The following is a 24,530-nucleotide window of genomic DNA, read 5'->3' as shown; positions in this document are numbered from 1 at the left end:
AGTTATATCATGATATAGTAATATTGGTCCATTGTAGTTCAGTGTTATGTATTATGCAATCATCGAACTCTGTGATATTCAACCTTTTTTGTTTGAAGAACTGTTGAAATATTTTGTAACATCTGGAAAACCCCTATCTGCTTGACGCATGTTACTTTCGACAGGCTTATCGAACTTGGCTTATCAATATTATTCCTATCCTCACTTTTAACATCATTATCGTCACTCTCCTCTTCATCTTCGTCGAATTCATTGTATAATTCCCACATTGTCTAAGACGTATCAATAATCCAAGTATATAATTATATAACACTATGTGCAATAAATTAGTAAAAATACAATTATACACTATGACGTTAGTTTAAATACTTTAATAACAGTAAAACATTCTCCACCATAATTAAATTTCACTTCCTTAAGGGGGGACATGCTCGTCGAAGGTCAAAATTGAGTTTTTATTGTATTTTCAAACCATGATCCTGGACACTCCTTAAACGTTGTAGATAATCTATTTATATAATTTTGAAGCCTTATTATCCTTTATAGTTATTTTAAACATTTGATGACTGCATAAAGTATTTTTGTTACATAAAATAGTATTCTTTTAAACCTCTCGCTCTAATGTTTTAGAATATAGTCATATTTCGGTACATAACTGTGCAGTGGTGTTAAGAATTTTTACATTTATTAATTTTTAAACGCATTTATAAAACCATTAGCATAATTTATTATGAGATAATTTTTGTAAAATATTCACGATAAAAAATTATATTGATAATCTCTGTGATCCCGAATTTGACAAGAATTAGGCATTTTATTATTCAAAAAATCGGCAAGATTAACACATTTCAAGATAATTCTAAAGATATTTATTATAAGCTATGTCTTTGACCATTCAAATGTGATAAACATCTTATGAATAATGATTGCTTTATAATAATTATTGACCTCAGAATAAGGTAGTGTTTTTTTGAAATACGCCATTTCTTTTGTCATTCCCCAGTGGTTAAGCTACAACACACGGCCGTAGCCATAAATTGACAAACTATAATTGAAGTAGGGAGTAAAATGATATTGACGCGCGTGTTTGAACATGTACCGTTTAAAAAAAAAATAAAAAAAAAATCGGTTAGGTACATGTTCAAACACGCGCGTTAACATAATTTTACTCCCTACTTTAATTATAGTTTGTCATTTTATGGCTACGGCCGTATGTTGTAGCTTAACCACTAGGGAATGACAAAAGAAATGGCGTATTTCAAAAAAACACTACCTTATTCTTAGGTCAATAATTATTATAAAGCAATCATTATTCATAAGATTTTTATCACACTTGAATAGTCAAAGACATAGCTTATAATAAGTATCTTTAGAATCATCTTCAAATGTGTTAATCTTGCCAATTTTTTGAATAATAAAATGCCTAATTCTTGTCAAATTTGGGATCACAGAGATTATCAAAATAATTTTTTATCGTGAATATTTTACAAAAATTATCTCGTAATAAATTATACTAATGGTTTTATAAATGCGTTTAAAAATTAATAAATGTAAAAAATCTTAACACCACTGCACAGTTCTGTACCGAAATATGACTATATTCTAAAACATTAGAGTGAGAGGTTTAAAAGAATACTATTTTATGTAACAAAAATACTTCATGCAGTCATCAAATGTTTAAAATAAATATAAAAGATAATAAGGCTTCAAAATTATATAAATAGATTATCTACAACGTTTAAGGAGTGTCCAGGATCATGGTTTGAAAATACAATAAAAACTCAATTTTGACCTTCGACGAGCATGTCCCCCCTTAACACAATTCGCGCTAATTCAATAATGACCAAATATTATGCATGACGCCTACGATGGCCGCGCGGCTTAACCATCGGCCTATAACGTCGTGGGTCCCAGGCTTGAATCCTGGGTCTGGCAAATACGCATTTGTTTGTCAATTTGTGTTTGGAGTCAGAATATGGACCTAATACGTTGAGCAAGTAGCTAACATCCATTTCTGGTATAAACAAAATCTGTTAATACAAAAGCTTCCACTCTGTGGAGGCCCATATTTACTTATTAGGATCGGAAATGGCAAAAAAATATGCAATTATCTAACGGAACAAAACAATATAAAATCTTCATTATTTTTGTTATAGGTCATTTTAAATGTTATTATAATATATTTTATATTACTAGATTGAAATAATGTGGAAAGTTTTTGACACCTGCGGATCTATTCTATACACAGGCGGCTATCAACGGTAATTTATCATATTCATGTATTGATGCGGTTAATTGTTACAATAAGTTAACCTGCCAAAAAGTGCTGTTTCAACATCTCCTGTCTTGGCGGTGTTAACTTTTAGAGCGAGATTTTTGACACCTCAATACATAAATATGATAAACTACCATCCATAGCCGCCTTATGTATAGAATAGACTCACTAGTTATTGGGAATAATTAATTGGTGTTATACGCTTTTATGCAAACGTGCACCATTCGTTGGATTTTTCGATCTCTGCTGTCGTACTATGCAATTTTGTGATACTGGGCTTAAAATAGGTAATTTGCGGGAGATTATCTAGGTAAGAGGCATTACACGATCATAGTTCTACAAGTTTAGCAATATGATTTATCGAAAATATAATATGATAGTACAAAGTTATGGTTACCATTGGTGAGGTTTTTATCCAGTGATCTTTTACATTTTGCTAGAGTGCCGGTTGGGGGTTTAAATCTTGCATATAATAATTTATTACGTTATATTTTCAATCTGTGTTTGATCCATATGACTCTCTAAATGGGTTTATTGATTGACTGACGTGTATTCCTCTTAGGGTCTATTAAAATAAGCTCTTCTCTGTTAGGCTCATTCGTGTGATTCGCCGAAGAGTGAGTATGGTAATTTGCACCTTTTCTCAGAAGAATAACTTTATTTATGTATTAGAATGTCTACTTGAGGAATGAATCGTACAGTAGTTGATTTGTAAGTATAATGGTAGTGACGCTTTGTAAACAGACTTCTAGATATACTTTGGTAAGTTTGCGATCAAGAGCTTAAAGTGACCCTTTTATGGCTTAAGAATTGTCCCTAAAATGATTTTTAAGCACATGAACAGTCACATCGCATTGTAAAATAAATTATATTACTTTTCGGTAAATAGCAATAAAATAAAATAGGGTGTGTATTTTTCTGGTAAGTATTTTATGAATATTTTACGAAATATCTACGATAAATACAGATTTTAATGTCAAAATACATGGCTTTGTAGTTTGTTTAATACATTAGCAGAGACTACACAATTATTTTGAACATTAAAACATTGACTTGTACAATATAATCAAAGTAAGTTAATATGATAATTTGTTAACCATACTATAAAATAGTTGTCCCAAATAAAAAAAAAAAATCGGCGTGTGTACTTATGTACGCGCGTTAGAAGTTATACTTCTTTGGCGTTACAAAACTTGTGATAAACTAGATTCTTTGACTAGTTCTTAATTATCTTGTTAAATTACACACTCAAGAAAAAGGACCGCTTATTGGAACGCCGTTGGTTTATTTCTATACACTTAAACTTATATTACAAAATTATATAATGGTTTCTCATTGTTTTTATTTTTAAGGTACCAACTGCCACTCTGACGTTTAATCGTTTGTTTACGTAAGGAATTGCAAATGGCCGACAATACTAAATTCACTGTCTGTGCAACGGGACAATTCTCAACTATAATATTATACTGTATAATCGTCACGGTTGCAGTATCATACATGGCGTAAAGATGGTGCGATAGTGCGATAAGCTGATAACCGAACAATCGGTGGTTGGAATCCAATCGAGTGCGTTTTTTCGTTTGAAAAATAAATTATGTGTAACATGTCACACGCCAAAAATACACTCTGATCTGATTTTCCAAACGCGCCAAAAGAAGTATAATTTAATCTTTTATCCCTTAGTAGTGAAATCACACTTTAAACTAATTTTAAAATCAATATTTTTGTAATGTTATTAAATTTGTCTTATAATAATATATTTAACCACGTTAACACTAGTGTAAGGTAACCGTAATTTCAAGTTTCTAGCTATACAGGAGACATGACGAGCTGTTGAAATACTGATAATATTTGGGCTCTGGAAACAAAAACGTCAGCGTTCTCCTAAAATGTTAAATAATAATATATAAAAAATGTTTTATATCTTTCTCATATAATTATTTTAAAATTTAATTTAGTAAAGTAATGGATACAAAATTTCAGAATACTTTTTTTTTACAATATTTACATTATAGTACATGTTTGTTGATTTGCCAATATTTTACAAAAATAAATGTAATTTTTGTTAATTAATAAAACATGAATATTATTTAATTACCATTCGTCATAGTCAAATTAGTACAATATGTATAAAAAATATTAACATTTGAGTTAGGGTATCTATTATTTCATGCAAGTTGCTTGTCTGTTATTAGGTACGTACTCAAAACGTAGAAAAGCCGTGCAGATGGTAAAGTTTAAGTTTGAACACGTAACAGCGTGCTTTTGAATGACATTTCAGATCCTTTAAAGCCTTAAAGCACCTTCTCTGATGACTTACGTGACACATCCATTAGGCGGCGCTAGATGACCTCTTGCAAGAATTTTCCGGCAAATATCACGGCTTAGATTTAATTTTTTTGTTTTTATTTTACATTTATACTTATAATGTAAATTTTGTTTTTATTTAAGAAGGTGCCTGGACAGAAATTATGTTTCTCTCAATTCATATTTAAAAGACATATACATTTTCATTTTTAAACACATACTTTTAGTTGTTTAGCTTTTGGTGTCGTTACTTAGTTGCAATACCTAGTATTTTATTATCTATTGAACAGTATTAAAAAAATTGACTTTTATATAATATTTTTATTGCAAAAATGAACATAAAGAAAAAAAATGTTACTAGTAAGTATCAAAAATAGCGACACCAAACACCAACACAAGTTTTGTCATTAACAGAAATCTAATTGAACGTGTCATCCATTATAAATATTTAGGTAGATGGGTCAATTGGAAACGAAACCAGTCTCAGGAAATAATAACTAGAATTCAAATCACAAGTAGTGCCTTTCTCAAAATGAGACTCCTCCTTAGCAATCGAGACTTTAACATAGGTCTGAGACTGCGTATGTTATGTTGTTATGTTCTCTCAATTATTATCTATAGTAGGTATGTAAATATGGACGCTAAACCAAGAGATGCCATGGAAAGTTGAAGCTTTCGAGATGAGGCTGCATAGACGCATCTTTAAAATTCATTGAGCTAACCAGGTCACAAATGTTGAAGTTCTCAATCGAATGGGAAACTACAGTACCTCGGGCACATTGTGAGAGGACAAAAGTACAGCATTCCCCAACTTGTCATTCAAGAAAAGATTAATGGAAAGCGTAGCAGATGGCAATGCCGCACCTCCGTGATTCATACTAGTGCAGCTCCACTGAACTGTTCTAGGTAGCAGATGACAAAGATAGCCTTGATGGTGACCAAACTCCGCTAGGGGATGGCACATTAAGAAGAATAATTGCAAAAAAAGTCTCTTATAACACCAATAACTTTAAAATGACTTATGACAGTATTATACTAGGGTGCAAGTATATTAAGAAAAACCTAATTTATTTAAAATATTTAAAATATCTATCTTAAACTTATTAGTTAAACTTAAACACATCGTTGAAGAAAATGAAATAAATAATGCCAAAGTATATTAAATAAAGCTTAAAATCAATAACAAAACAATATGAACTCTGGTATTGCCGTATTAAATCAAATGATCCGTACAAATTGAAATAACATTACGAGATTCAATGCGGAAGCATTAAAAATAGGAAAATCTTTTACCTTCGCGTACCGGCATTAAGGAAATTCTGATGAATAGAAAGCTTCGCGTTACGGTAGATCAAACTTTTTATTGAGAACTTTCAACCGTTCCGAAGATTTATTGGTACTTAGTTACGTCTTTCATGAGGGGTTCTTAAAAAAAACTCCACCTCTTCGTTCAGTTAAAATCGGTGACATTTAAGGAGGAATGAAATTTCGATCGTTTTATTTTTATGGGAGTGATATGATTCGTATGAAACGCATTAAAAGGGTTAAATATTAGACAAATAGATTTACGAAAAAACACTTTCGATGTATTTAAGGTTAATATGAATTGAGCCGGTATTTACTTGCTAGATGTTTAATAAATGTTAATTATTAAAATGAAGACACGAGCCATTTGTTTTTAGAATTATTAATAACCATATCCTTGCTTTTTCGTACAAGGTGGTTGTTAGTAATTTTGAACAATCACAAACACCCAGGCTTTGAGAAAAACACATAAATATTGTGTGTCCTGACCGGGAATCGAACCCAGGAACTCTCGGGTGGAAGGCAAGCGCCTTATGCACTGTACACGCAACGTGACATAGAAAGGTGCATATTGGACATAACGCCGAAATGTCATAAAATAAATAAATGTATTATGAGGCAAACAAAAGTACATGATGTAATATAGGTTATCAAGCTGATGAAATGACAATATAACTCTACAACTGGATAACCGTTAGACAAATTTAATAATACAGTGGTATCCAAAGAGTTCTGCTTTAAAATTCGCTGGTATTCATTAAGTTATGCAGAAGTACGTGGCAGCAAATAACTAGGGGCGCTAAGATATGACTACATCTAGGAGTGAATAAACTCCAGCTGATTATAAATTATTAAAAAAAGCTTTCCCTCACCAATGTGAGTTATTTTATAATTATAGTAACATTAAACTATCGTTTTTAGGTATCTAGCTATAAAAAACGACCATTAAATTAAAGTGTAGGTACCAAAAAATAGTTGATAATTAATTTTAGTATATTGATGGTTAATGATAATGATAATGGGAAAGTAATATAATAATTTCGAAGGAAATTGGGCGGAGGAGTGCGATATCCAAGAATGTTATCAAAAAATAGCAGCAGACGCCACAAGAAAAGCTCGTTAAAACGCTGATATTTTTAATCCTCGTCGGGATAAGGATGCTCCGCGTTTCATGGATGGAAAAGTAGTATAACAATGTATTAATGCTGGGAGAGTTTATTTAAAATAACGTCTCTCGGCCAACTGTAATAGACACGTTTTCAAATTATTTAATGAAATGATAAAAAGAGATCCGAGCAGCCTGGAGAGAAGAGTGACCTCTGGTGATATCAAACTAAAAGGAGAATTTAGAGGACTTTTAGATGGAACAACACTATCAAGAAAGCGACTGAAGTTCCAGGATAAGAGCAGGATCGCTTTATATGGAAGGAGATTGTTGGATACGTTTGTAATTTCAGTGATCCCCATTATCAGTAGTGAGGTAATGGATATGAAGAAAATAAAAATAACACTCACCTATTACAGCCTCGCGCGCCATTTTCAATTCAGCCTCTAACGTTCGGATCCTCGCAGCTTCGCCTCTTTCAGAAGGCGCATCGCTATCCGCACCGCTACCCGTTGTGCTACCCGCCCCGCTCCCCGCTCCGCTATTGGAAGCGGCGAGCAGCGCGGTTCCTGCCTCTCCCCGCTCGGCCCCAGCAACAACAAGTCTTCTAAGTCGTGCCACTTCTCCTCTAAGTCTTTCGTTGTCTCTTCTAAGCCTTCGTGATGCGTCTGCAGCTGTTAGGAGTCGCGGGGATGCGGGAGACGCCGGGGTTGATGTTATGGCTGACGGTACGCTGATGGTAGATGGAACTGGTGCTGAACTCTCGCGGCCTGATCCTGCTGAACGTCCTGAGGTGTCATCTATGGACAATGAGAAAGATAAAATTAAAATCTATCAAAAATTCTCAGTAGATGTCATTATTCTTCTTTCTAGTGTAATAAGATGATACTAATACAAATGGTCTTGAACATACATAATTTGAAAACACGTCAGATATACCCACTAGAAGAAATATTTTTTGAAAAAATACGGGTGTTGCTGTTTAAAACACAAAAACCGATAGCCCAAATGAACGCAATTTGATAAGAATTAGACGCCCGTTGGTAGGTTGGCAAAGTACATTGGCGCTAGTGTATGCGAGCGCACAATATGTTTACAGTTTAAAGCACGGCCCCCACATCCTGAAGTGGGCCCCCAGGCTAGGATTTTTAGCGAGCCCCCTATATATCGCTAAGGATAAAGACAGTGTGATGCTCTTCATTAGCGTTTTCCAAATGATGTACGCGCTAAAATTAAAGTGTATATTTAGTGTTTTTTGTGTATTTTAATACGTCTGTATGAATTATGATGTTGTCGAGTATTGATACACAATTAAAAATTGTGTCCATATGACCACATAATTTTCAATTAACATATTATTGATGACAAATAGCGCCGCAGGCGACATTTTTTACTATTAAGGCAAATTTGTGATGTGTGTTTATCTTACTTATCTGGTCGGCTCGCCTCGCCGGGCCCCTAGGTTAGAGCCCTGTCAGCACCCCCTTGTGGGGGCCATGGTTTCAAGCCCCGCTGGGTATTGTATTTAAAAAAAATCTAATTGGTATATAATATCTAAGGTGTTTTAAAATTAGGTATATTCAAAATAAATAATGTTACATTCTCAAATCAAATTAATCGTTGAATAAAAGAAATAATTTACAAAATACTAGGGGTATGTAGGTAAGTATATAATTATATATTTTCATAAATTTACAAAATGCGTACTAAACATTGTATATCCAATATTAAAAACGATATGTTATACATAGTATGCCCAACATTAAAAATTATATTTTGTACATAGTCGCACAACATTATAGTTATTTTGAACATATCAATCAAATTACAATGGATTATTTATATTAAAAACAATTTATATTTGAGTACGTGTACGTAATAAATAAAATACATTTCAAAAATTGTGTATATGATATTTTCGCTTTTTGAAAAAATATTCAGTAGAACCATCACATCATAATAGTAATAAATTTGTAAGTCGGATTTCTCTAAAAAGTTTTAAATATATTTATGTAAAATTATCTTGAGTACTGATCAGTTTATATTATATAAAACATTATTCCGAATTGAAATGTATAGTAACATAACTGTAATATAGAGTATTCATTTACAATGGCCAATTTAATGGAAATGTTAACTTTTCGACAGTAGCAGGAAGCTAGAAAGATTGTAACGGAAAGCTCAAAGCAAACCAAATGGTATTTTGTACAAAAAAACATAATAAATTATGTGTTTTCTGATAATGTTTATGTGTAAAAATATTATTTGTTTTGTGGTTTTGCCGTTCAAAGACTTTTATGCATGTGTGATAGATCACTTTAAATGTGAGATAAATTAATTTATTGGCAATACTATATTTACTATATGACGTGAAAGTCTTTAGATTTCAATCAAATTGAATGTGCACTCAATTACACTCCATAATATTATTCTGTTTTCATTATATGCGTATTTTGGTATCAATATATATTTTTTTTTGTTTTAATATAAAGGCGCGGTGTTGTGATTATTAATTTTTGACGTAGATAAATTGAGTGTCATATTTTATGCTCATTTTGGGGCCACACCACAAAATACAGTTTGGTAATATAGCAGTTCGAATTAAGTATAACGAAAAAATAGAATAACATTAATCATAAATACGCCAGTCTGTACGCACCGTTAGAGTCGGAATGGCAGTTAACACGCAGTGATTTTAATAAAACGTTATTAATGGCTTAATAAGCCGTGTAAAACCCACGTTCAATTAAGCCCCCGTAATGTTTTCTATTAGCATATCTAGATAACGAAAACGCTTCTGTTTTTTGGCAGCAATACAAGGTGGGAATTACAGCCGAGGCCTACCAATTGTTCACAATGGCTCGCTTTTGGGAGCACGCCTAATGCCTATCGCCAATTATACTTGAAAATTTTTGCCACCTTTATGGTACATTTTTAGCAAACGGTTATTTACATAATACTTTAGCTTGCATTAAAAAAAAGCTACAATGCATCTGAAATAGTTTTGAAAAACTGACAACAGATGGTGTTAATAATTAATATTTGAAAAGAGAACATAGCTGATAATATAATTATTATTTTACTTGTTTGTTGTAATGGTTTTGAATTTAAAATGCATGTATCTGGGGTGGAAAATTATTATGTACACTCCCTTGTCATTAAATAACTTTAAAAACACAACACATTACAGCCACCTACTCGTTACTTTCATATTAAAAATTTTCAATTACAGTTATTTTTGAAATAGTTTATTTATAATCTAAATATTTGATTAGGTACCCGTTTATACATATTTATTTTTGTACAAATTAAGTATTTATAATTTAATACAATGTAACAAAGCCTGCAAAGAATTATTTTTTGTTAAAAAACGTATTATTATATCAATTTGGTATCTCTACAGTTTCTGGTTCATTATAAGCTATACGCACACAAGTTTACAACATTATAAACAAAAAAACGTCAACTCGACTCTCCAATTAAACCTCGGAATAAAAATAAACCTGTAACTAGTGCAAGAATCCATAACAACAATACAATATAGTAAAATAAATTACGGTTATAAATTAATTATTAAATTATGTGTAGGTACCTAATATATATGTAATAATACAAAAGCTTTCCACTCAGAGTGATTCATTAGTCTGCTACGAATGCTACATGTTTTTTAAACAATAAAATATTTGCATTGTAAAAATAAAAAAAATACCACATTCATCTCTGAGTGGAGAGAATAAACCTCCATAGGGTGTAGTATATCACAACGTTGTTTTTACGAGTAACGGTTGGTAGTCATTCGCTCACACCATAAAGTTTTTGCTCGGGATTGAATAAAACTTGTGACTTTTATCATACGCGGGATTTCAACACCGTAAAGATAACTTTTGAGGTCAAAACTCTGTTACTAAACCTTCAGTAGCCACAACTAAACACTCAATGTCAGTGATGGCAAACTTTTATTTTCACGACGGCCAAATATAAAAATTGATTTTATTTACTAATTTTTCGATATTATATTAGTATGAAAAAAATCCTTGCGGGTTCGAAGGTTGCTCATCACTGGTCTACGTCATTCAAAATAAAAAGAAATCATTGTCGTTTATTTACTTAAAGCCGTAAAGCTTCAAAACCGAGTCACCTTTTCTTGAGCCGTATAATATAAAAAAAATAAAGCGAAATTGAAAATGAAAAAAAACCGTCAACCCCGCTGAGTCTTTAATTAAATTGCATGTTTATTATGCGTTCTGCAGAGCGTTTAAAAAACACAAGCAATTTTGTTATGTCTGGCTTTTTATTGGCCACCCTACACTGAAAGACTGTGGACGATCAAGTCCAACCCGAAGATAGGTACAATGAGACTTCCGTTTATTGTCATTCGAGTCATATCAGTAAAAGTATTCACGGAAAATTGACCTTGCGGATAATTTACCACAGGTGGTATATTAATTCACGCATGTACAACATCAATTATCAAATCTAAAAGTTATCTACCACACTCTTATATAGTCATTCTTCTTCTCATTATGTCATCCCCTAGCGGAGGTCGGCCACCATCAAGGCGATCTTAGCTTTGTCGTCTGATACCCGGAACAGTTTAGTGGAGCTGCACTCGTGCCAATCACGGAGGTTTTTAAGCCACAAAATGCGGCGCCGTCCTCTGCTACGCTTACCATTGATATTTCCTTGAATGACAAGTTGGGAAATGCTGTACTTTTGTCCTCTCATAATGTGGCCGAGGTACTGTAGTTTCCTAGTTTTGATACTACGTAGAACTTCTCGGTCCTTCCCCATTCGATTGAGAACTTCAACATTTGTCACCCGGTCAGTCCAAGGAATTTTAAAAATGCGTCTATACAGCCACATCTCGAAAGCTTCAAGTCTCCGTGACATCTCTTGGTTTAGCGTTCATACTTCCATACCATAGAAAAGAATTGAGAGAACAACAATGTACCATACGCAGTCTCAGACCTAGTCATTATTGAACGTAAACATACAATGAAATAACAATACTTGTCATTCACCATATAATCGTCAAACTATTCTCCCACTATACAAAGATTTTTATAAGAGAAAACTATGTCTCAGTTTTAAGCACATGGATTCACATCTTCTTTTCTCTTACTCCTGCGTAGACTGTGAGTGATGTTACGAATCAAGTAATACGACGAAGGTTACTCGAGGTTCCTGACGGTTAATATGAGAATGACGGGCATATGGTGCGATCAACCAACCCGATCCCGCGATCGACGCATTGGACATGCCTGGATATTTTATCAAACATGTTCCGACGTTTATGTTTATGTTTTTATTTTTTTTCTTCTTTCTTCTGAGGGTGATATTTGCTATATATTAAATAAGTATGTATTATCACTTAACTTATTTGAGTAGAACCAGTTTATTTTCAATTTAAATCTTATGTTGTGAACGTCTTGAATGTTTTTTTAAATACATTAAATCAATAGAATTAAATAAATATTATTTAAATTATTCAGGAAATATTATATATAATCGTAATAAAAATCTAAAGGTTTAATTAATTTGATTGGCTTGTACCTAACTGAAATGAAAAATATTTTTTTTATTATAATGATATTATGATTTTTGTAAATACATTATTTCAAAAATCTCCAAAGCATAACTAGTATAAAAAATAGAAATAAAGATTCGCAAAATCGGATTCTTATCTTTAAGTATTTTTATCAATTATTAAACTATCTATGTATCCATCTTTCATTATTAGGAATAATAAATACACATACTCAATCAATCGAAGTAGAACCTACTTTAAAAGAATCTTATATTCGTATATTATTTCGTATTTCGTATTTAATAGTATTTCATAATAAATAATTTGATTACTGATTATAATATTTTATATTTTTATGTGATGAATTCATGAATCACGGATTCGTGATTGCCCAGAAAAGAAAATTGAGTCCATCGGTGTAATATGGTAACATTATGGGAAGTGGTTTTTTAAATTTGTTTTCCTTGCCAACCTTCAAAAAATTTAAGTATGCAAGGAACGAATGCCATTTACCGCAGAAGCTTCCGAGGAAAAAACGCGAACGTCTTTCAAAACCCGCCATTTAAATATCAGTAATAGCGGAAGTTGTGTGTGGAAGGACGATAAAAAGAGCTTAGTTTGTGTTTCAATGGTGGGTTTAAGAACGAGATAGTATCCGACTAGGTCTCTCTTGTTAGTGAACTTCGGTTTTCACGCCCAGGCTTTTTACATACATGATACTTTGCATAGGACGAAAAATCCAAGTCACGAAAAATAACCACTGACGAAAATCAATATTTTAAATAATAATTTGAAGATTTTTATTATTTACAGCATCACCTGATATCACTTGGAATTCACTCAATTTCTTTTGACTGCTATTTGAATAGTGTCTATTTGGTATTTCCATAATGGATAATATTAAGTGTACAACGTAACTAATCTTTAAAGAATTGTTGGGAATTTTATTTGAGTCTGCTTTGTCATCATGCTTATATATGTTAAACGTGATCATTGGACGGTAAATGTCACATGAATTCACCACGGTCTATCAATCTAAATATGATGTGTTATAGGTTAATAGTAGAAATTCTGAAGTAGAGCACTGCATGCATTGCTCGCCAATCGCTTTGAAGTGATGATTATTTTCCAGAATATCAATAATAATGACTCGCTTTTAAGGTGCCATATTTTGGCAATTGAATCCTCTAATAAATCTGGGATATATAAAAATAAAAAATCGGTGTGTGTACGTATGTCCGCGCGTTAGAAGTTATACTTCTTTGGCGTAACAAAACAAAAACAAAGCTTGTGATAAACTAAATTCTTCGACTAGCTCTTAATTATCCTGCTAAATTACACACTCAAAAAAGGGACCGCTTATTGGAACGCCGTTGGTTTATTTCTATACACTTTAACTTATATTACTAAATTATATAATGGTTTCTCGTTGTTTTTATTTTTAAAGTAACAACTGTCACTATGACGTTTAATAGTTTATTTACGTAAGGAATTGCAAATGGCCGACAATAATAAATTCGCTGCTTAGGCAACGGAACAATTCTAAACTATATACTGTATAATCGTCACGATTGCAGTATCATTCTGTGGCGTAATGGTTGTGCGTTCGGCTGATAACCGAACAATCGTTGGTTCGAATCCAATTGAGTGTGTTTTTTTGTATGAAAAAATAAATTATGTGTTACATGTCACACGCCAAAAATACACTCTGCTCTTATTTTCCAAACGCACCTAAAGAAGTATAACTTCAAAAGTGCATTCACTTTCTACAAAATTATAATATAGTAAAATAAACATAACCTCAACCATATGTAATATAATGCGTTTCGTAGAGGATACCATTTTTATAGCGTATCCTCGTATGTATCAGGTCCATAAAAGGTATCGTGGTAGGGTGTGGAATTCACGGGGGGATTATGAGTCGTTGCTCAACATTCACAAAAAGGAAATGTATACCATACTACCCAGCTTAGTAACCGAGTAGAGGAAATTTTTCCATAAATTATCTTGAAAAGCATATCGACGTTATATGTTTTTTAACATACAATCAGTAATGATAAAAATTTAAATAGGGTAGTGACGTTTGAGGTGTTCGCCGTTCAATTAAACCTTTAACGGCGATAAACCGACCACGAGCGTATTTCATCACATCGCCTTTAGATGGCCGCGTGTCATTAGGTTAAGTTAAATTTTAATTAAATGGTCGTACCACTCACAAAATTGACACCCGTACTGTTATTTTGATGCTTTTTGTCGGAATCTTGCCTAACACTGTTTAATCTGAAAAAAATCGGCTGCTTAAAGAAATTTATAAACAATCATAGCATGTAAAATAATCGTATATCATAGGTTGCTGCTAAAAGTTGGTAAGTCACTAATTTAGATATTTAGAGTTAACAACGGATTATGTGTCGATATATAAATATATACCTATGTTACAAAAAAAATCAAGGTTATCTTATATTATATGAAAAGCACAAAGAAATTAGCATTATGCCTGATTTTAGAGGGCATGTCAAATTTTCAAAATGTTATTATTCCATAACATGATTTCGAGACTTACCAACTTTCGGCAGTAACCTCATATTATTATAAAGCTTGAATTGTTCAACAAATAGTATAACAGTAGACGTTGATTATAATATGGAGATGTCGTTGTCAGAACGGCAATTTACACTAATATTAAATTTATCTTTCGCGATATATTCCAATGTCACAATATATAAATAGAATAACCCCACGTATTATGGAATAATAGAAAACAGAATAATATTTTATGATATATTTCATTCCGTAAACTATTATACAATAAAGCTCACTGCAGCGAGTCTAACAATTTCCAAATCGAGACAAACTACGGTAATTAACTAACGATTATAATTTGTCCGCTAAGTTTGTTTGTGGAATAATTTCTAACAATAATGTGAAATTAATTAACACAAATAATTACTAATGTCATAAATAATTAACGTCCAGAACTATATTGTAATATGAACAGGAAATTGGTAGTATTTGTAAATGATATTTTTACTATGATAACTATTTGAAATGATTATTATTTGAGGTTATTAGTTTTAAAGTTGGTAACCCATCATTCCTGTTTTGTCTATTTTTGTTGATTCTGATTTTATAAATAAGTTCTTTTACATCATGTGTATATTAATAAAATATCAAATTCAGCCCCGTTTGTTAGTTAAATAGAATTAAATCGGAGGTTCATTGCAAAGCTGCTATTTTTTATATTGTTCACTTAATTAAGGTCTACATGATTTTATATTATTTTTTTATAACGTTACATACATTTTATTTCGCAATTTGCTTTTTTATTATTGTTTTGTAATATGTTTTCAAAAAGAAAATATTATTCTATTTCCAGTGCTGAATGTGGTTGACATTTTTTTGCGATTATCTAAAAATGATGGTATATAAAGGTGACCGAATTTGAAGCTAATAACCTCATTTTATTGATTCATTAAAAATATGTCCTCATATAATATATTGACAGTAAATGTTTAAATTTAAGATGAAGTTGGTTATAATTTTATTTATTCATTGGTTTCGGTGTACAAATTGTATTTTATTGTATTATAAGAAATTCAATTAAATACAATTGACTCAAAAAACTCAACAAGAAGAAAAATAAAAAAAGCTGAAAGATAAATTTACATAAAAAAGCTTGTACGAATGAACGGTCATTGAATTTAGATTAATACTTATTTTTAATAATTGTATTTATCAATAAAGTGTTCGCTGACAAGTTGGCGGAAGAAGTATTTTTTTTAATTTTATTAAAACTAATATTTTATCTTGAAATCCTTTTTATTTATATTTAATTCAACTTCGGTATGAATTAACAGTACGTAATTAAAACCTCATTTAGGAAGGTAATCGAGAATTTGGTTGTCACATGCCCTTCCGTTAGTGGAATTTGAAGCATCTTACTTAGCGTAGTTGTTATGATTAATTCGTATGGCTCATAGATGGATAGCATACAGGATGATAACACTCACCCGGTTAAGAAAAGATGATTTTGAAGCCTACTGGGCTTAATATTGTTCTAATTATTTTTGTGAGACGTATGTTTTGAGGTTTTTCTAAATGATTTATTTCCATGTAAAAATCATTCTTAATTTTTAAATCTTGTGTATATTCTATGCTTATTTAATTTGAAAATTTTTATTTACTTAATTTATTTACTAAAATAGTAATCAAGCGTTTTTATATAACATAATTATTCTTGTCATTCCTTCGTTTGTAGAATTATTTTAATTTGTTTATTTAGTACATATGTTTATACTACGAGTATTGGCAATGATACCTACCATGCTCCTTATTTCAGATTCACTTTCGAATTTTTATGATAAAACCATCCTATTTGCGGCGTATAATTCACGTATAAAAACAAACTCCGCCGTTTAGCCCAGGCCTCGGTAAACAGCCTTTCACCATTCACTCGCTGACATGGCCCGGATCCTTAAAGTGATTTGCCTCTCGATAACATCTATTTAAGACTAATCGAATTTAAAACCCTTTTCTGCTACGCCCAAAAATAACATCAGTCCGATGTTAGAGATAACTTCTCTCGAGACTGGAGAGAATTTTTGTACATCGGAAAGGAATAAGATATTTTGGGAAATGTTTTTTTTTCACACCCACTCTGAAATTTGAAAGTTTAACAGCTGTCCATTTCCCAAAAAATGTAGAATACTATTTTCCTTGCCCCTATAAGAAAGTTTTTTTTAACAATGTGATTGAAAATTTCATATTATAATATATAAATAGAATGTTGAATATGGATCACTGTAGTCATACTTCAGTCATACGGGTAAGAAGAAAAATAAAATGATTGGAGAAAAGAACAAACCAATTTAATAAGGGTATGGTAAATTTACTATAACCCTCGAATTCAAATGGGCAGGATATAACTTGAATTAGAATCTGTCTATAGAATCTTTAGCATGCGCCTCATGGACTACATCTTAAAGTCGTACGTCGTACATATTTTGATTTTTGATCCGAGAGAAATGAAAGAATTAAATATTATTAAAAATATATTTTTTTTTTAAATATTGGGTATATATATATATATTACAGTGATGAAGACTGCATCTATATTTAAAGCCTACATTCTTAAGAAAAATATATTTAAATAAACTAAAGACATTTCAAAACAAAAACAACAAAAAAACGACAGAACCATATGATTTTAAGTATTGCATATATATGATTTATAAACACATACTGTATCAAACAGTTGCGAAGGGTGGAGGTAGCTTGTTAAGATCCATCATAAATAGTGCACACTAAACTTTGTCAGTCATACGTATTTGTTTCCATTGAAATAAGACTACAATTTACAGATGATGTTGGTTAGTTTTTTTTTAAATTCAATTAAACCCTGCGAAAACCAAGCCATAATAGATAATAGTCAAAAAATACTCGTCTGGCTATAAAATATGCAATTAAATCATACATAAGTTTGATTATTTTATAAATAAAATAATACTTTTTGTCTATCATAGTTTGGTTAGGCAGGGCTCGATGAATATAAGCAATGAACTAATAATATGTGTAATAAATGTATTCTTAATCCAACGAAAATAAATGAATATGAATGAAAAAGTGTGTACAATTTTATCGTTTTGCCCAAAATATACGAAAAGTATTATGGTTTGGTTTAGGCAGAGTTTAATTGGTTTTCAAAACTAACCGATACTGTCTGTAAATTGTAGTCTTAGTTCTAGTCTTGGGATAATGCACACACTTCATTGTATGAAACGATCCATGCTTCCAACGACAAAGCCTACCTACATTTGTGTGCTGGCTGTTAATTTACGCACTATGATCACATCAGCCTACTGGATAAGAGGAACGACTAATAAAGTATAATTTATAGTGAAAGTTCGATCCTGGTGGGGGTTTACTTTTTTGCACAAAAATATCAAAATTTTTTGCACGTTGTCATCTTTTTAGTGAAATATCTTTTGTAAAGAAGTAAAATTTAATATTTGCTGTTCAATAAATTGTACTTATCAATGAATTACCCGTAAATATGGCTATCCTATGATAATTTTTAGTTACCTACCACATGTCACCTTCCTATTGCCGTTCCACTATTATATTATTTATTGTACTTTTATTTTATCGAGAAGTGAATTTCATATTATCCAGCATGGTCAAGTTTGCCCGAAAAATCTCCAAACATTTCAAAAATAGCTGCGAAATGGAAAATTCCCTCAGCCGGAAAGGTTTCGCATGGGTCAAGTGCTTTGGTCAATGATTAATACGGAGTCACATATTCGCGGGAAGTCAATGCAATGCGATTCGAAACGTTCGCTATTTGCTCACTTCTCAGGTAAATCGCCTTTGATGTGATAGCAGCTGGGAAGCTAGATAGGCAGGTGCTCGGAATTATTCAACCCCCCATTATCATGCCATTGAGTCAATCGAAATTACGTAATACTGATTCTATTCATTGTTACTTACCAGTTTAGCCTAGTTGATGGAGATGTATGTAATAATTACAACGAATTGAGAGTAACATTCTCATAATATATTCAGCGTCTATTTTCAAATACCGACTTGTCCACAATTCAACGTTTGTGGCAAGTAAATATTCTTTTTGCGTTTCAAGCATAAATGGTTGATTTTTTTACGTTAGTTTCTTTTTCAAACCTTAAATTTTTTTATTAGAATGATATGACCATTTTTATTAGTCAATTAAATCTTTATTGCAATAAATAGATTAAAATAAGATTGAATATATTGCCAGTCATTAACTTTTCAAAGATCTTTTGTATGCTTTTGGTCAGTATTATAATATATTGTTATTAGTATATTGCAGATAGATTATGTACTTAAGGGGTTTTTATTAGATTTTAACCTTATTGCCAGTTTTTGTAAATATACTAACGTTATTATGGTTTAGTATGTACTTTTAGAGAGATTTTAAATCCAAATAATAAAAAAATAGCGATCAATATTAAACCTGATTAAAATTAATCACAATATATTGTACGTATTTCTCATAATTTAATGATAATAAGAACCGGTTTTATCCGCTTCAATTAGATACCATCAAAAATGAAACTATACATTATTACAGATATTTTACATTAACAATATTTAAAGGAAAACAATATTTATTGAATATAATATTATGAACAAAAATCAAATAAAAGCTCTAAATTTTTTTATGTTCAAAAACGAATCAATTAAATTAATTTATATTTTTAGAAAACATTAGTTTAATCATCGTATTTATGTAGGTACTTAAAGTGAATATGCTTATCAGTGGCAATTTACAAAAAAGATACAATGCTTGCAATTTGAGACATCTATTAATTAGTAATTTACATTTTAAAGTATTTTATTTAGTAATAGATACGTAATTAAAAACATTAAAAATACTATTTATTTTAATGTTTTCACAAACTCGTAGATGGAAAATGTATTTTATTTTTATTTTGAAAAATATAGATTTGTATGCAAATAAATGCTTATAACTTGAAATTATTTTAATTTAAATCAAATTTAATTTTAGTACGGTCACAATATTGAAGCTGGATTTGATTATCGGAGCTTCAGCCATAAGTGGATCGACCCCGTCTGATGATTATGGAGATTTTGCATTTAACTTTAGTTTAGCGATATAACCCCAGAATGTTCCATTTGCTTATATATAGGTTAGAAATTTGTAACAAGTGACTAGTCAATACTGCTGGGAATTGCTTTTGCAAGTTGCAATAGAATCCACCAAACTGTGGCTAGGTTCGTGAAATATCTTTCACCTCTGTATAGTTTATTCAATACTACGAGTCCAAGTTGTGTTCCAAAATAGTGCTACAGCGTTATCTACAAAATACGATAGTTACATTCTGTACGTTGCTGTGGCGAAGGGTAGAGGTAGGCTGTTAAGACATAAAAAGTGCACACTAAACTTTGTCAGTTATACGTTTTTGTTTTTATTGAACTAATACTACAATTTACAGATAGTGTTGGTTAGTTTTTAAAATTCAATTAAATCTTGCGTAAACCAAAAATCATAATAGTTTTGGTATGCTATGGGCAATCAGACAAAATAGTGCACACTTTTTCATTCATATTTATTACTTTTCGTTGAATTAAAAATACATATTACACATGATGTTGGTTTTTTTTGTAAATTTTATAGATATAATAATATATTTTATCTATTATGGTTTGATTTGGGCATGACTTAATTTAATTGTAAAAACTAACCAAGACCATCTGTAAATTGTGTTCAATGAAAACAAAAAATAAGTATAACTATAACTGATAAAGATTAGTGTGCACTAATTTATGTAAGATCTTAACACCTTACCTCCACCCTTTGCCACTGGTACGTTACTACATGAGTTAATGATGAAATATATTGATGTTATATACCTACTAATATCAAATTAACTACTATACAATTAAATAACTACAAAGCTTTCAACTTTATTTAACTGTGTGTTTTCAATCACATGTTTTAATAACAACATTAATTTATAATCAGTCAATCATCCAGAGACATAAAGAAACATAAAAGACGGCTCTTCAAAATATGTCTGAGATGCATATTGCATTTTTTTTGGGAAAAATTATTTGATGCGGATTAGAGAGACTGGTAGTTTTGCGTAGTCTATAGAGATGGCAATGCAGAGAAAGGGCAACGGCGCACTGGAACGAGCAGGTTTTTTTTCGAATTTTTACAGATTATTGGGTAAGATTCTCGATTTATTTTGCAAGTCAATGATATAATTTTCTATAATATGACATTGTTGTGTATAGCATAATACTGGTTGGAACTATTTTAAAAAAGTATCGGGGCGCCAATCCAGCATGCTCCAGCACTACTAGGTACACTACTGATTACTGAACTGAGAAAATATTCATGTTTACGAAACTTCATTCATGAATTATTAAAAAGTGATTTTTTTGTATAGGTGTTCAATTTATGTTGGTATCAGATACTGAGAAAAACCCAGAAAAATTTATCGGAGTGCCAATAAATAATTGATAATTATATTACAAGCCATACTTCTGGTATTGACAATATGTAAAATTGAATATTTACACATAAGAAATAATATCATAATCTAAACAAACGGATGATTTGTATTTTACATACATATTAAACCATAATATTATAACCTAAGAAATGACATTCGTCATATACGTAATACTCGAATTACGTAAGAAGGAGAAAGAACGCACGGTGGCAACCCAAAACTCTCACCGTTGTTTTTTGGTAAAATAGAACTTACGAAATGGTGAACTGTTAAACCAAGCTATTATCAGGACGATATGTCGTTTCAATAAGATGGTGCTACATGCCATTGAAAAATGTTGATTTCAACAAATGGACCCCAAAAGTCGTCCGATTTAACATATCTGGATTAAACCAGCAATAATTAACACCTTGGAAGTCAACACTATTATTTGAGATATACGGGCAGCAGTTCTCCTAAAAAGTGGCCCAAAATTGGAGTCTAGAATACGCTTCATCAAAATCAACCGCGTTGGATATAATATGCCCGATATTATTTTAAAATATTAATGTGAATAGGTATTAATTGATTTCAAGAATAATAAAAAAAATATTGAAATTCTATCAAGTTCTATTGGGATTAAAAACACACTATACAATGATAATATTAGATAGGTTTGTTATAAAAATATATTAAGTTTTAAATTGAAAAAAAAAACAGATCTTTATACACCGTGAAAATTAGTTTCGGAATTTGTAAAATGCGAGTTTGCTTTTATTCAGCAAGTTTTCCCGCGGGAAACGTTGCCTTTGCAGGTTGGTAATAATTTATTGTTAATTAGATAGTCGTTTATTGGCCATTTGCGTCCATTAATACGTATCAATGGCTAATTAAAATGATGTGAAAATGCTATAGCTGTTTATACTGATAAATTAAAATATTCCACAAGATTGTAAAAATAAAATAACAAATAAATTACAAAGAATAGCGGGTTACTAGTTTATGGATGAATAAACAAGTTTTTTTTGCAAAATTAGCAAAATAAGTATAACGGAAACGTTATACTCATAAAATGGCTGCTGAAACGCAGGTATCGTGACCTGTTATCCCCTACCCGCCTCACTGGCATTAATGGTCTAACCCGTTTGAGCTGATATACATGTTTATCATTAAGGGACTTGTTTGTATACATAGTAATACAATTATTATTTTGCTATGTTTTTTCTTAAAATAATTTCATTATTATTACCAACAGACTGGCAATTTATGCACGCCAAATACAAAGAGGTTCTACGTAAAAACGTTTTTTTTTTAACTGATTAGATAGATTATCTACTTTATAGTCTTTATACCTACTCAACTTTATTAATTGAACTTCCATTTAAGTGATAGAAATTATTATAGTTCAATGGAATTTTTTTTGTACATTTATTTTCACATTCACCGCTGACCAGTTGATTACTAATTAATTACCACATTTAATTATCATGCTAATAGTATCTAATGGACACGCGTTTAGAGCGTTTTTAGCGCTGAAAGACTTTTAAACAATACCACATAATATGTTCATATAATATAACAATATATTATAGGTCTAAGATAATGGTTAGTTTACTCGAATGTGTCTTTTCCAATAGCTATATTTCCATGTAGCTGTATTGGGTCTATGATTTTGAAAGATAAAACGAAGTATCAACATTTTCGGACTAATGTGTCCTCGTAACTGGTCATGCTCAATGAATGAATTTAGGTCTACTGGTTCACCAATCGACCACAAATAAATTGTGGTTGCTGAATACCCAATATTGTCGAGAGCATCCTAATATATCCACGTTTCGAGAGGCGCGACTGTCGCTAAGTGTCTATGTGCACGGTCTTCATATGCAACACCGGAGCGACGTTTTTAGAAAGTTTGATATATGGTTATGCGGCAGACGACGCGAGTTTAGATGTGAAACCCTGCTAAGTCACGAGTTTCACTACAAACAATGAAAACATAATTCATTAAATGAATTATAATTTATACATTAATTTATTTGTTTTGTCAAAAATATCATACAGCTAAAATAACGTTACTAGCATCACACGGGTGTTTTGTATCCCTGTGTTATTTTAATATTAAATTTATGCCACGATATAATGAATTCACTCTAATTATGAAACTACGTACGTATTTAATAATTTATAAAACTATCGTTAAATACTTTATAACGGTAGTATTTGCTAATTAACGAGAGCCAAAATTTTAATTAAAACATACTGTTTTCGACAGATGTTACGAGGGTGGTTTGTAAAATTATTAACAGATAACTGCATGAAACAATTTTAATGAACTCATTAAAACACATTTTGTGAACTTAAGTGGTCAAAAATATTGAGCGCTTACCTCCGGGGTAAAATTAAATACATGCGACATATATTAACTCAATCTATTGATTATACTACAAAGTTTTTTAGTAGATGGGTATTTTTAAATATTATCAATTAGTGGTTATTGAAAGTAGGTAATATGATTTCATATTATTTTATTATGTATAGAAAAGTATTGTAATAACGTTTTCACACAGTAATTAACAATGAATAAAACAATCATTTTTTTGGCAGTCAAATTATCGAAATAATATTTGGTAAAATGTCTTTTTGATTAATTTAGAAACTTAATTACTTAGTTAGACATTATTAATCAAAATATTAACGCAATAATTTATTTCTCCTTTGTGATAATAACGACGCATTTATGCAGCCGAAATCCACCAATGTGGCACTACGTATTTCTGTGCCAGAAATTTTCACTCATTTGATATAAGACTGTATAATTAATTAAGAAAAAGCATTACTAAAAAGCTCTATCAATAGTTGTACTAGCACGGAAGTGATGCAGTTTATTTTTGATTTATTACAACCAAAAATTATTGGTTGAAATATCATAATGATTGCCTAAATTCTCAAACTCATGCATTTGCATCGGCCAAGTGTTAGGGATCATTATGCGACTATTAGATAACCTCCACTCCC

At 31.1% G+C, this 24,530-nt stretch overlaps 1 protein-coding gene across 1 annotated transcript in view; it reads right to left on the bottom strand.

The window, feature by feature from the left end:
- The window catches only part of LOC147073812 (uncharacterized), a 548,328-nt gene that overhangs the window by 155,297 nt on the left and 368,501 nt on the right, over positions 1-24,530 (bottom strand). The window contains exon 4 of the mRNA XM_085944694.1: positions 7,403-7,792. Within this exon, the coding sequence (XP_085800820.1) occupies positions 7,403-7,792 (390 nt within the window). The remainder of the gene's footprint in view (positions 1-7,402; positions 7,793-24,530) is intronic.

Source organism: Rhyacophila brunnea, unplaced genomic scaffold (assembly GCF_057557595.1).
Source record: "Rhyacophila brunnea isolate RB1 unplaced genomic scaffold, BYU_Rbru_1.0 scaffold_17, whole genome shotgun sequence".
In the NCBI taxonomy this organism is placed as follows: Eukaryota; Metazoa; Arthropoda; class Insecta; order Trichoptera; family Rhyacophilidae; genus Rhyacophila; species Rhyacophila brunnea.
This window is presented reverse-complemented; position numbering and strand designations above follow the sequence as displayed.